This window comes from Protopterus annectens, chromosome 4.part0, assembly GCF_019279795.1.
Source record: "Protopterus annectens isolate FY-2018-M chromosome 4.part0, PAN1.0, whole genome shotgun sequence".
Classification (NCBI taxonomy): Eukaryota; Metazoa; Chordata; order Ceratodontiformes; family Protopteridae; genus Protopterus; species Protopterus annectens.
Genome location: NC_056733.1, coordinates 583186164 through 583200842, shown reverse-complemented (window position 1 = coordinate 583200842; position 14679 = coordinate 583186164). Strand labels below are relative to the sequence as shown.

Here is a 14679-nt window from a genome sequence, read left to right as displayed (position 1 = left end):
GGGGTTACATGTATTGGTAGCACATTTACATATGATTGTAAATTCTTTTTTTAGTCCCGTTGCTCCTACTACTGTTGCTTTGCTAACTTTACTGTCCTTTCTACCTTTATCATCTTGGCACGCTAAAAAATAGTATTAGCTGAAATTATGCAAATTTAGAACCAACAAGCAAACAGCATAAACTAGGATGGTAAAAGTATGACAAATGAATCAGGAGAGGCAAATAGGAAATATATATATTTCTGTGACATATATAACAAAACGCACACTAACTTAAAAAAGTGTAGTTATTTCATTCTGGTCACAGCTATGTAAATGTCTCTCCTAATAAGGCATTTCACTTCACCTTGTTTTCTCCCAGGTTGGAGTAAGTAACAGTCAACTAAACATGGAAGGTGCCTTGACTATTCGAGAGAAAGTGGGGATACAAGACTTTGTACTACTCGATTCATTCACAAGTGAGGATGCCTTTTTAGACAACCTCCGTAAGCGCTTCCGGGAGAACATTATTTATGTAAGTACACTCAATCCCCATTTTCTTATCCAGTTCACATTTTTTGTAATTTTAAATCCATGACATTTTATTGAAAATTGTGAATGAGACGATGTGCATGTTTTGTTAGATTATACCATTTCAAGTCTACACTAATCGTCTGAAAGATTCATTTAAAAATGCAGGTATTCAAATTCTGTGGAAGGCAGAAGTATATATAACCACAAATTCTGTAAATAGTTCGGTAAAATTCCATCCTCAAGCTATGGCAAATACTGCTTAAATATAAACATTGCTGTCTGCTGTATGCCCTATCTATTGTTGGCTTAATATCATCCTTGAAACAAAACATGCAAAAAAAATTGTAATTTACTGTTATCGCACACTGAGATGAGTGATATTCACAAAATGCTATTTCAGATATTTTTGAATAAATTTGCATTATTGCATAAGTTTCAGACTCATATGTGATAAACTGTTCAGATCCTCTTAAATAATTTAAGCAAATCGGTAAAGTAAATAAACTGGACTCTTTGGGTAATGAGTCATATGTCATTCACAGGGACACAAGAGAAATCTCATAAGAGTCAGTGTTAGATTTGTATTCATTAACATATTCATTATTGACACTAGCAGGATTAGATGATATGTTGTTGTTTTGTTTTGATGGTAGCAAGACTGCAGCAAAACAGCCCAAAATGAGTACTGAAAATGATTTCCCAGTTTAAAATACTGAAAAAAATGAATTTTGAAGTTTGAATACTGAAAAAGTGATTTGTAGATTAGTAGTTAAAGTTCCACATGGAAAATTTTAAATATCTTTGGAAGAGTAATCCAAGAACTAGATACTATTATAGGATAAAAACCTTTGTTAATGCATTAATTACTGGATTTTGTTAACCACATTTGTTCCAATGAGTTAACAGCTTATTTACATGGGAGACATAGAGAGTAATGCCCCACAGTAGAAATGTTGGAAGTATTTAGAACAGCCAACAATATGCCTAAGTAATATGTGTTTAGAATGTCAGGGCAAAGCAGAAGAATGAAAAATGTCTCACACGTTTGCAAGGAGAATTAAAAAAATTCACAAAGAAAACATCCAGAGGGCAGGTGTGAACCCTCCCACCCTGAAGCTGAGGGACAGTAACAATAATGACTTTTCAAATACACCAACTGCTAAAACCTAATGTCGGACACATATACTAACAGGTTTAAAGGTACTTACTAGGCTATTGATATGTGAGGATTTTAAGGTGCCTAGCCTTACATTCCCATGGTAGTATTTTATCTTTTCTGTATGAATAACCCAGAGCAAGTCATAACAAGGATAAGCTGGGATATTCACTTGTTGTATCTATCCATGAGACACATGGGTGCTAAAGTGGTGCAGAATTTGTAGTTCCCCATCCATTCATCCAAATTACATTTGAAGGGAGTAAGAGAAGTACTTTGCTTTATGTGGAATTGAAGACGGTTTCATAGAAGCTCTATTCTCTGTGTTATGTATCTATCTCAACAACATGCCCTATTTATAATGCAAAAGAGATTGAGATCCTTTGATCAGGTGTTCACACAAGCATTGCACTTGTGAATGCATAGTAGGTCAGAAAGGAAAGGGCCTGTTGAGGCTCTATATGTAAGGTAGAGGTCGCTTCTTAGAAGCCTGCATAATACCGAGAAGAGTGACAAGGCTTTGAGATGGTCTGCATAGTTTTTATGATTTAAGCCCTTGATTTTCTTAATGAAAAAACATTACAGTCTTTGCACTTGTGACAAGTGTTTACACAGGTACATACAGAAAGAGGCATTATACTCAGTGATCGGCCTAATTACAGCAAAGTACAGTGGCGTCATTACATCCTTGGACATGGATGCCATACCTTTAGATACATGCTGAGCAATGAAAAATGACTTCCTCACAATAGTGGATATGTGATGATGAAAGGATAATTCCTTGTCTGTATAGATTCCCAGATCACTGATTACAAGATCAGCTTTCAGGGGGGTGCTGTTGCTATGATAGTAACAAGGGAAGTTATGCTTGTTGGAGGATAGATACTATTATACATTTTTTCATATTTAGTTTTAGTCCATGGTTTTGATGCTATTGCTAGCTATTTGTTTGGAAAAGACCTTTTTGGAGGATCTTGGTGTCCTCTGGGGAGTTTATGAGGACACCACATTAACAGTCATTTGCAAACTTAGTAAGTTCTGAAGCAGTTTGAGAAGGAAGCTGTTAATGCCAGGACTGTAGGAAGACATTTCAGTTTTGTGCCAGCCCATTAGAACAGGGATGGGTCATCTATCTGCAACTTATGATCAGTGTTTAAGGGGTTGGCCATGTGTTAGAAAACTGTTTGGAAATGGAAAAGGGAAAGATGATATATTAATCTGAGGAGGAAGAGCTCAAGTACCTTTTCTGTGGTATCTGGGTGGAGGACACAGATGAACAGAACTAAATGGTTCTGCCTGCTGCACAAAGAACATTTTGCATTGTATAAAAATAAAACTATGTTCAGACTCATGTGTGCTCTTAACTGTGGTGGAAAAGAGTAGTTTAGACACTGGGTGGTATCCATACTGGTGTTGACAGCAACACAACTCTTGCTGCTTAGATAGAGTGAGTTTTGCTGCTCCAAAGTAATGCAATTCATAAACATGCCTAATCTGCACAGTGTAAAATCACATTAATGGCTCATTTACATGACTAGGAATCACTCTGTTCAGCAGTTTAAACACCCTGACATCCTTTAGAGGTAAATAGGAGAATACACAGGCACACCCCGTGACACAGACTGACACACAAATATACATACATACAAACATACATACATACAAACATATGTAGATTCATAGATTTATAGACTGTTACTAGGCTAACAATCCAAGGGGTCTTTCTAAGTCTAGCCAAGTTTTCCTGAAAGAATAATGATGTCCTGCATCCACATAGGGCATTGAGGGCCAGGCATTTATAAGCTACCTCCATAATGGAGATGGGTGCAAAGCCCAGTGTAAGTTTTTTAGTCCCCATCCAATTGTCTAGGTTGTGCTTAAACAGGGTAATAGTCAGACTCAGCTTCACATGGATGAGAAGCCTGTTCCATAGGTAAGGCAGTGTCTGGGACACATATCTGTCCCTCCAGCATGTTCTGTTTAAGCCACAGACAAAACTCAGGTCCTTAGACCTTTTATTGCTGGTACTTTTTGACTTACAAATATGTAGGAGATTCATAAGTGTGGGGTTTGTGGATGCCTTGTAAGCCAGGCACAGATAACTCCTCAGCAATCTATAGGAGACTGAGTAGAGGGAAAGAGCTTTAAGCAATCTGCATAAGGCAGGCTTGTTACACCTTGTTTTCTTTTTGTAAGAAACCTTTGAGTTCACTCTAGTTGCTGCATAGGCCTGGTCAGGTACATACCAAAGGGAGCATTGCACTCTATGATTGGTCTGATAAGAGTTGAATACAGTGGAATAATGACTTCTTTGAACCTAGATGCCATACCCTTACTTATATGTTGTACAACATAAAAGTATTTCCTCACCACTGTGGCCACATGGTGGTCAAAGATAAGGGTACTGTCTATGCACATACCCAGATCCCTGACCACTGGGTCAACTCTTAGTGGTGTATTATCAACATGGTAATTAGCTGGGATGGTTGATTTCCTAAAGGCACAATTATGCATTTCTTAGCATTGAGTTTAAAACAATGACTTTGACACCATTTATTAGTCAGAGATAGGCCTTCTTGAAGAATGCTAGTATCTGTAGAGGAGTTGATGATAACCCCCAGCTTGCATTCATATGAAAACTTAGTCAGCTAAAAACCTTCAGCATTTGCTTCCATTTTAGAGAACTAGATGCCAAAAAGGATCAGGCCAATACAGCCCTGGGGCACTCCACTAGTGACTAGCCTCTTGGTAGAGGTGGCCTAACCTATTTCTATGTCCTGGGTCCTATCAGTGAGCCAGTTGGCTATCCAGTGGATGATAAAAGGGTTTATACCTAAATTAGTGAGCTTGTCTATAATGTCTGAATGGGGTATTGTATCAAAAGCCTTGTCCAGGTCAAGGTAAGCTGTGTGCTCAGTCTTACCTTCATCCAATGCTTTGGTGACTCTCTCAAAAATACACCAGGTTTAATAAGCATGACCTTCCTTTAACAAAGCCAAGCTGTGATAGGTCCAGTGCTTGCAGGTTACCTATGTCCTCATTTATTATGTCAATGATGATTCTTTCCATGACCTTTCATATGATGCTGTTAAGACATATGGGCCTGTAGTTACCCAGATCAGTAGTTGGACCTACTTTGTGCAGGGGAATAACTGTCATCATCTTCCATTCCATGGGCACAAAACGTGACTGAAGGCTGCAGCTGAAAAATGATTCAAATGGACCAGAGAGGTCCGGCTTATTTACTAAATATCCCAGGATGTTACTGGGGCCCAATGATGATGTGTTTTTGGCCTTGGAAAGTGAATTAATGATCTGTTCTCCAGTAATGGTTGGGGGGATTGTGGTATGTGGTATTTCCTTTGGACTATCGGGGGGGGGGGGAGTGGAGGAAGAAATTAGATATGAATCTGTCAGCCAGAAGGTTGGCAATGACCTCCAGTTCATTGTGGGTTCTGCACATTGCTATGTATTTCCTCTGAGGTTACAGACATAACTGTAGAAAGCTTTGAGGTTGTCCTTTGCCTGAGAAAATATTTTTTCATTGAATTTAGCCTTTGAAGTATTAATTAACCCTCTTAGCTGCCTGTTTAGATTGGTCAGGGGTCTTTTGGTATGTATGGCTTTGTTCCTCCCATGCTTAACCAAAATTGCTTTCTTTTGTTGTACAGTTAATTGATAGTGTGGTTCCACCATAGTGGCTTGTCTTTTGAGTTTGTTTTATTCTTAATACAAGTGAGTACAGATTGATCTATACAGCTATCAATATGGCTGTACAGAGATTTTGTAAATAGCTCAGTGTATTCTATGGTGTTTACTGGGTTTGGGGGTGCTTATTTAGCCAATGTGTTGCTTAGTAAAGAGAGGATAGCCTTGGAATAGTTCCTAAATGTTTTTGGTTTTGCTAGATCCTGGATTAAATTTTTATTTCAAGTAATACTGCCTTATGGTCAGATCTGACAAGTGAAGATATTGCATTGGGTGAGGAACACTGGTCTTCCATGTTTGTAAGTACAAGGTCAAGGAAGTTTGTACCCCAGTATGAAAATGGGCCAACTGTTCTAGGATGTTGGTATTAACAAAGTTTAGGAATCTCTGGGCTTGTGCATTAAAAGTGGTGCAGGATTCCCAATCTATAGAGGGGTAGTTGAGATCCCTGATGAATATCGTATTGCGTTGAATGGTGAGGGACTCGAGTACATTGAGATAGGTAGTATGGGTTTCCTGTGACATGGAGGGGGGCCTATATGTTGCAAGGATATGGTATGGCACCCTGTTTATGGTGAGTTGCACATGTACGAGTTCCAGTGGGTCATACACTTTAACTAGTTTGGATGTGAAATTAGTCTTAATGTAGACTGACACTCCTCTACTTTAGTTCCCTCTTGTGAAATAGCTGGTCTAAAGCTGTGAAACACATTATAACCTTGCATTGCTGGGGTACTCTCAGTGACTTTAAGCCATGTCTCCATTACTACACAGATGTCTGAACTCTCCATGGAGAGGAATGCTTGCAGGGAGTGAAGTTTCTTGTTAAGACTTCTAGCGTTGAGCAATACCACCTTCAGATATTCCTTCATAGACTCAGTTAAGTCAGTAGGTTTATCATTTTGATATTGCCTAAAGCAGGCACTATGGGGGTTGACAAGGTCTTTGCCAACATCCAAAAGCCTAGGGGGGATAAGTGCAGACCATCCCTGAAAAAGCAGCATAGAATGTCGGCCATGTCCTCCCAGGCAGTCAAATATTGTACCCCCGCCCCCAGGATTGACACCAGAAGCAAAGGCAATTGTTAAAATCAATAATTTTCTGTTGGTAACATGACATCATCCTTGGAGAAGGTAGTATGCTCCTCAATGTTAGGCTCATACCTGCCTGAGACACATAATCATCAATCTCAATCATTTCTCACTTCATATAGTCAAGAGAGGTATGTCTCGGGTCATTAACACCCGCATGGACTATGACAGAGTCATACTGGTATCTGTTGTTCAATAACTTGAATGCCTGTGCAACTTGATGGATCCTAGCCCCAGAAAGACAGGTGACCATGACTCTCTCCTTAGTCTGATGAGAGGGACATTGGTGTGCCTCACAATAGAATCACCAATAACCAGGAAATTTGGCTGTGTGCTGGTTTGCCTTAAGGGCTTAGCAGTGGAGACATTGGATACAATGTTACTATATGTAGCTGTGGGTGGCATTTTAATGGAATGGTTATGTGATGGCTGAGGACTCTTTCTATGACTGTACTGTGCAGGAAGTCTTAGTGTTTTAGGAAGGTTACCTCTAAGTGACTAAGCATAAGTAGTTTTATATGTAGGGTATTTACCCTGTGCAGTAGGTGTGGTGCAAGTGACAACATCTATAGAATTAGTTTTGGTTGTATGAGAGAGTTTTGCCTCCAGTGTTAAAGTGCATTTACACATCTAGCATACACTATCTGTTTTATTAACAATAAGTGGGTTGTCAGTGTACATGAGGCAATTGCTACAATGCCTAGAATACCTATCTCAACCAGACTGGCCACAGAGAGAGTCGACAGGTGCATATCCATGGCCACTGACCTACTAGGGAGAAGTGAGGAAACATAAATACTGCACAAGTCAATAAGACAAACAACTTGAAGAGCAACGCTCAGCTGTGAGTAAACTAGATGCTCTAGTAGTTAAAAAAATCTGTGTAGACAGTAATGCCACAAGAGTGCAGATCACAGACCAGAATAAAGACACTTAGAATAACATACACAATAAGCCTTTGCCAGCAATTCCCAGCTTAGAAGGGTGAAGGCTACCCTCTACTCCCACAAGAGTGTAGACCACAAACCTTCCTAATGTAAAATAACTGGTTTGGAGCCCAAGTGCTTAAACCAGAATTAAGACACTTTCAGAATAAACACAATAAGGCTTCAACCAGCAACTCCCAGCTCAGAAGGGTATAGGCTCTCCTTTATTGCCAGAAGAGTTTCAACCACAAACCTTCCTTATGTAAGATGACTGGTTTGAACCCCAAGTGCATGAATCAAAACTGAGAGGCTTATGATAACAGTTACAATGTAATCAGTCTACTAATAAGCAGTAATAAATGCAGTAGAATAAATGTAACTGAACACCTTAAGAGCAAGCAGCAAAAAGCAAACTAAAGTAATAAAGTAGGAAAAAGTAGATATACAGTAAAAGTAGCTGAATCAAGTACCTTTTTTAAGTAAGTGGGAAGGGAGGAAACAGAAGATAATTCAAATGTAAGAGACTAAGGGGTTGAGCCTTCCCAACTGATCTCTCTATATTCAGTAGAATGAGTTAATGAGATGGTTCTGAGAGAAGTATGCAAAATCAGATCTACAGTAGGGGCAAGCAACTCAAAAGCCACCAAGTTTAAAAGTACAACAGTTGGGTGGGTGGTTGGGAAAAATCAAATTGTGCATACTAATATCACAATTTGCATCCAAAGCACTAAAGCTTTTATTGCCCTGATTCCTTGGATACTGCCTTCTAGGGAGGAAAAAAAATCACATGAACAAACTCATACAATATCTAACAATACTAATTAAACAATTAAAATTGTTAAACCAATTAAAGTGTGCTAATTATGCTCAAGATGGCTAGAAGCAGACAATAGATAATCTGAAGGAATGATGAGTCAAAATGAGCCCTCCAAAAATTCAAAGCAGAGAAATCCGATTTCATTCAGACTTAAATCTGTTTATGACACTAGTAGGAAACACACTAGGTGAAAACATTATCAGCAATAAAGCGCAGTATGAAATAATGCCACATACATGAATATGTCCTACATCTGCAAACAAGGAATAACATGTTCCATAGGTTGTCCAAAACATCTGTGGTATAACAAATATGAAGCACATGGAGCCATGTGATTACACTCTGAAATCAGGAAGAAAATAAAGTTAAACACTTCTGTTGCATGAGACCTTATCATAACAATTGTTATGCATCCCCTAAAGCATGTTACAATTAGGTCTCACACAAGACACCCAATCATAACAATTGTTACACAGCCCCTAAGTACTATTAAGTTCATAGGCTCATAGGTGTTTACTAGGCTAATGACCACAAGGGCCCTTTTAAGCCTAGCCATGCATCCCGAATCTCTGACAAGTTCTGATACCCTTGATAAATGTAAGCAGGGGTTTGGGAGATGAACCATTTACAGGTTACCTGTGTCCATTAGAGACACACGTGCCAAACCAGGTATGAATTTCCACTTTCCCATCCAATTGTCCCAGTTGCACTTGAATTGGGTTAGGGAGGAACTCTGCTTCACATGGATGGGGAGCCTGTTCCATAGGTGTGGTAGTCTCTGGGATACATACCTATCTCTCCAGCAGGACCTATTTATATCACAGGCAAGGTTTAGGTCTTTAGAATGGATAATTCTAGTGCTGTTTGTTTTGTGGATATGCAGGAGGTCCCTCATAGTGGTGTCTGACCATGCCCTGTATGCCAGGCATTGATCTCCCCTCAAAAGCCTGTAGGAGGCAGAATACAGGGATAGGGCCTTGAAACGGTCTGCATAGGACATTTTACTTACGCCCTGTATTCTTTTAGTGAGGAACCTCTGTGGATGTTCCAGTAGTTGGATATGCCTGGTTAGGTACATACCAAAGGCGGCATTGTACTTGATAGGTCTGATGAATGCCGAATTGAGTCTTATGCTAGAGACTAACAACTGACTGTGCCAGCTGACAAAGAAAGGTGGCAGCAGCTAAAATAGTTTTCTTTCCATCTGCTGTCTATGCCTGGTAACTTTCTCTTGAGTTTGTCTCATATTTATGCTCTATCCCTTGAATTACTTTTTTTTCCTGCCGGTATCACTGAAGATTACAGTCAGTCAAAAATGCCACAATTAGTTTCATTCATCTTACTTTCCAGAATATGCATATTGATGCAAAACCTGTTGTTTGATTAACTTTTTAAGTAAATTAAAAGAATATTTAAAAATCTATTCCTAAGTTTGATCATTTTTCCCCCTCAGAATTCTTAAACCAACAATATGAGGGCTGTGTAATTGTCTGCTTGGCAGTACATGCAAAGTACTTTATTGACTTTCAAAGCCAGTAAAACACTTTGAGTTTTTTTCTATAACTGATAGGATATGGACTGTGTAAAGTTCCATGCACTACAAAAAATATGATCAGTTCTTCAATCATAACCGTTTATTACTTGTTCTTGAGTTTCACTCTTAAGGTGAATTTCTTGACATGTATGTCTCAAAAACATAATAATATGGTTATGATTACAACCCCAATCATAATTCTATAACTGATAGGATATGGACTGGGTAAAGTTCCATGCACTACAAAAAATATGATCAGTTCTTCAATCATAACCGTTTATTATGTGTTCTTGAGTTTCACTCTTAAGGTGAATTTCTTGACATGTATGTCTCAAAAACATAATAATATGGTTATGATTACAACCTCAATCATAATTCTCTATATGATTTATTAATTTCCATTTTGTTAATTTAATAATTTCCATAATTTCCATTGATAGTTAGCCTAAATATTGTCAAAGTTTCCAACATGTTGATGTCATCTGAAAATTAGTTCCATGATTCAACTGCTCTGTAAGTAAGTCAGACTGCTCTTTGTGTGGATTTAGAATTAGGTGGTGCACATCTCTTTGTATTACTGATATAAAATAAGCTGCACCAGTTAGCAGTATGATACAAACGGCACAGTCATAGATCATAACATCATCAATTTATTTATTCTGGATATGAGTATACCTTTGAAATAAGACCAACAAATTAGCTGATAACATAAAACAGAGTAGATTCATGATTATATTTTATAAAATATTTGTCATCTCACTTTGCAAACCTCAGGTTTCACAAACCTCACATTTTGTCTACAGTGCTGAATGATTCATACTTTTGACTGAGAAAAAGGTGATATACCCAGGAACATTACACCCTGAAGTGAAGTATTTTTTGTGATGTCCTATCTCTTTTACTTTATGTCTGATGTACTTCGGTACTGAGGTGTTGGGTATGTATTCCACATATTCACACCACCAACATCTGAAAGCTGTAGGACAGACCTACAAGGTAGCATAGCCATGCCTCATACACAGAGGGCAGCTCTAGCATCACTTGTTCATTTTCCTTCCTTTGATTTCTGCGACTTCTCCAGCAGTCAGGCCCGGATTAATACTGGTGTCACTGGTATTAATGCAGATAGGAACATCTAATTCTATACTCTCAAGGCAAGACTGTGTGTATCAACTAAGTATCTAGTTGACAGGAAGGAGACATAATTTAGCACTGACCTGCTGAGGACTACAGTAAGAGTGCTATACAGTTTATCAAAAATACTGCATGTAATATGAATCTCTTCAAAATCATCTGTATAAAGGTATTATCAGTAAGCATGTCAGTGGACCTCAGCACTTTGCATATCATTCATAATTCATCAAAACAAATATTAAATGAAGACATTACTTTTTACCAATTTACCAAGACAGATTTCAGTGTCACCTTAAATACGCTATTTAATATCATTAAACTAGATAATAAACTGAGTTTATAAGGAAGATTTTGATAGAATACTGAAATACTCATACTAAGTTAATTTATACTATGCACACAGAAAGATAATGGATGTGTTTTTTTCTACTATAAGAATGTTCCTGTTTTTAGCATAGATGATGGTTGAAAAGGGTCTTTAAACCAGCTCATTTACCTGGTTAGTGAATAAAAATAATTTTAGTACATAAAAGTGACTTACAGTAACTAAATAAAAATAGATTTTGGTTATAAGTATACAAAAGTAGCAAAGCTTAACTGTTTCATTTCTCAGAAAACAAGTTATTTGTTTTGCATTTGTGACTCAGTAGGGTAGTCCTGACCAAAGAGAAATCTGTTACTGTTTTCAGAATATGAGGGGTCAAAAGATATGCAAAGCAGTAGGAGAGATAGTTTACAGAGAATATTTGTAAAAAAATTGTTGGGGGGTGGTTTAAGACAAGTTGACTAGTATTATTTTACAGACCGCAACTGCATCCAACAAATGAAACACAATTGATGTAATTTCAGACCCAAGACTTCTTCCCACAGTCCACTAATTGTCCACATCTGATTATGTCAGACAGGTCCAGCATTTTCTATAGTCTTGTCTATCTATCCACTTATAATGGTAGTGCTGTGATTTCCTACTTTCTTTGATTGTCCATTTCAACAGTGTCAGTTATTTCTGTCAATGACTTCCACTGCGTTTTAGTGGCCATCTCCTAAACAACTTTGTAAAGTAATTTCAAGTGCTGGGTTTGAAAGAGGAACTGATTTAAATGTTATAGATCATCATCAGAACTCTAACTTCAGGTATACTTCCTCCAGTGTGTGGCCGAGTTGTCATGGTAGTTATTTATGACTGACTTACATACTGACTTGAAAAGCTCTCAGGTACCTATTTTCTGTCTTTTCAACAAACTTATTGTCTTTATGATTTATATGGAATCAGTAAGTTATAGTTACTCCTTTGTTACTTCATGTCTGTCTCAACAAAAAGGTGCCTCTGTGATACAAGTGATGCTGTGCCTAATATCAAAAGGGAATCCTGTAATATTTGGCATGAAGCTCAAACATGACGTAGAAAGACTGAAGAAATACAGGCAGGAAGTAGAGGGAGCCATGCTTAAATATGTTTTCTGTATATATGATATTCTTCTGATCAGACTAAAAAGAAAAAAAGAGTTTTGATGGGAACAAAAAACTTTTTAGTGGATTTGTCATTAAAAGACATTAACAAACCTCTTTACAAGCTGAAGGTGGCATATCTGTGTTTTCATAATCTATTGATCAGTTCTGATAAGCTCTGACTTTTTTAATGACCGAAATGTTCTTTTCCTCTTCCAGACATATATTGGAAATCTCTTGGTGTCCGTGAATCCATACAAAGACCTTGATATCTATAATACCTATCAGATGGAGCTCTATCAAGGAATGAATTTGTTTGAACTTCCCCCTCACATGTAAGTAAAACTCAGCTAATTCTTTAAAAGTAAAACAGAATGTGTATAGCACTGTTGCATATGGATTAAACCTTAGCAAACCACTTAAATAAAATATATTCTAAACTCAGCCAGTGAAAACCTGACAGTTGATGATGTTTTCAAATCCGGATCTGCCAGAGTCTGCAGTTATCTATATCTGCCTCAACACACTGTTTACTTATTAAAATTTATACCTTGTATGTGATCCACTACCATCCCAAACGGGACTGGTTCAAGCCCTAAACTCACTGCATATCAGGTTAGATATTTGTGTTTTACTTGTATCCAGTGCCATTAATTGCAAGATCACACTTAATTTATTTTGAGTGACCGCTACTGTTTCCTACTTTTATGTCTGAATTTCACTTTTTTTTTTGTAAAAAAATTGCTCTTCCTCTCACTGCTACTGCTGTAAGACTGTCTTGAAATTGCCTTCAGCAAGGGATTTCCAGCTAGTTGTTTAAGTGGTTTGTGGTAGCATTGCACTTGTTGGTCTCTTTTACTGTGTTTTTACATTAGGAGGACTTGGTTTATTCATCTTGTGACAGGAGGTATTTGTCTGGTATATATGAGTTGGGAAATACACAAAATGATTCGTGGTGTAGTCATTTTATTGGCCTAAGGGCTCATTAATTAGCTTTCTGCTTTTTCTGTGCTGCTATAAATTTTGTGTGTTTGTGTGGGTTAGCAGTCCCCTGTACAGTAGCATACACCTAGAAATATTTCCCTGTAGCATGATCCATAAAACTGTACCCTGTAAAGCAGCAATAAACAGGAAATACCTTGTGCGCCAACAAGCTTACAGCAGCTAGTTGGGAGTCAAGTGGCAATACCTACAGATTTAGTTCTGTTCAATATTGTGTAAACATTAAGGTTAGCAGAATTTTGTACTGCTTAACATAATCTGCCCCAGTAAGCCACCCTTATTATTCTACTCCTACAAAGTACCCTTAATAGCCTTCTAACCCCAATACACCAACCCCTTGTAGCTCACAAATCAAAGGACTGGACAGTCTGGGCATGCAATATCTTAATTTCTATGTAGCCAGTTTGGCAGACATGGGTACCTTGAGACAATGCAGCCATTGTCTTATGCTTACAGACAACCATTTACTCCATAAAGAAGACACAGTATACAAGAGGTGTACTTACACAGTACACTGGAGGCTAAACTCTCACATACAAGTGCACATCAGGTTGTCGAAATCACATGCACTACACCCACCTCACATAGCACATATCCCACACACAGAGAAAACAGGTGCTGACCCAGGGGAAACAGGTGCTGACTTTGAGGGAACATAGGCAAAATTCTTGGCTAGGCTTATAAGAGCCTCTGGGCCAATAGCCTAGTATCATCCTATGAAACTATGAACACACATAGGCTGACATATGCTGAGACACTTAAAAGCAATCTTCCTAAACAACAAATATTGCCTAGGCCACTTGTTGTTAATGATATGCCTCAGCAAACCCAAAGCCATTCAGAAAAAAATGCAACTTAACACCACAAATGATGTCACTGTCAGTGCAGCCCCAAAACACTAAGCACCTAAGGCAAGTAAAGACACTTCGCAGGACTCTCATCATAGGGGACTCATAGAGGACTCCATTGTAAGATATGCTGATGCCCCTCTGAACAGGCTGAGTAAGGAGAAGATAACTGTTAGATGCTTATCTGGAGCCAGAACCCACTAAATCATGCATGTACTCAAGTAATTTCACCTCGGGTACCAGTATAAATCCATCATAGTCTGTGTAGGTGTAAATGACCTGAGATGTACTTCCCTGGACTCTATGAACAGAGACTTCATGGAGTTGTGTCTCAGGCTGGTATGAGCCTGGCACTGAGCAGCATATAGGATGATTCCACAATATGAGAAAAAAAATTATTGATTTCAACAATTGGCTGTTTTTCTTGTATCATTTTAAGAGGATCCAATATTTGTCCGTTTGGAAGGACATGGTTAACAGACCACATTGTTCTGACAAAGA

The 14679-nt window shown here is 38.1% G+C and overlaps 1 protein-coding gene across 1 annotated transcript in view; it reads left to right on the top strand.

Moving 5' to 3' along the window:
• The first annotated feature begins 367 nt into the window (after positions 1–367).
• The window catches only part of MYO1H (myosin IH), an 835299-nt gene continuing 820987 nt past the window's right edge, over positions 368–14679 (top strand). The window contains exons 1-2 of the mRNA XM_044068514.1: positions 368–514; positions 12548–12663. Of these exons, the coding sequence (XP_043924449.1) occupies positions 389–514; positions 12548–12663 (242 nt within the window). The 5' untranslated portion in view covers positions 368–388. The remainder of the gene's footprint in view (positions 515–12547; positions 12664–14679) is intronic.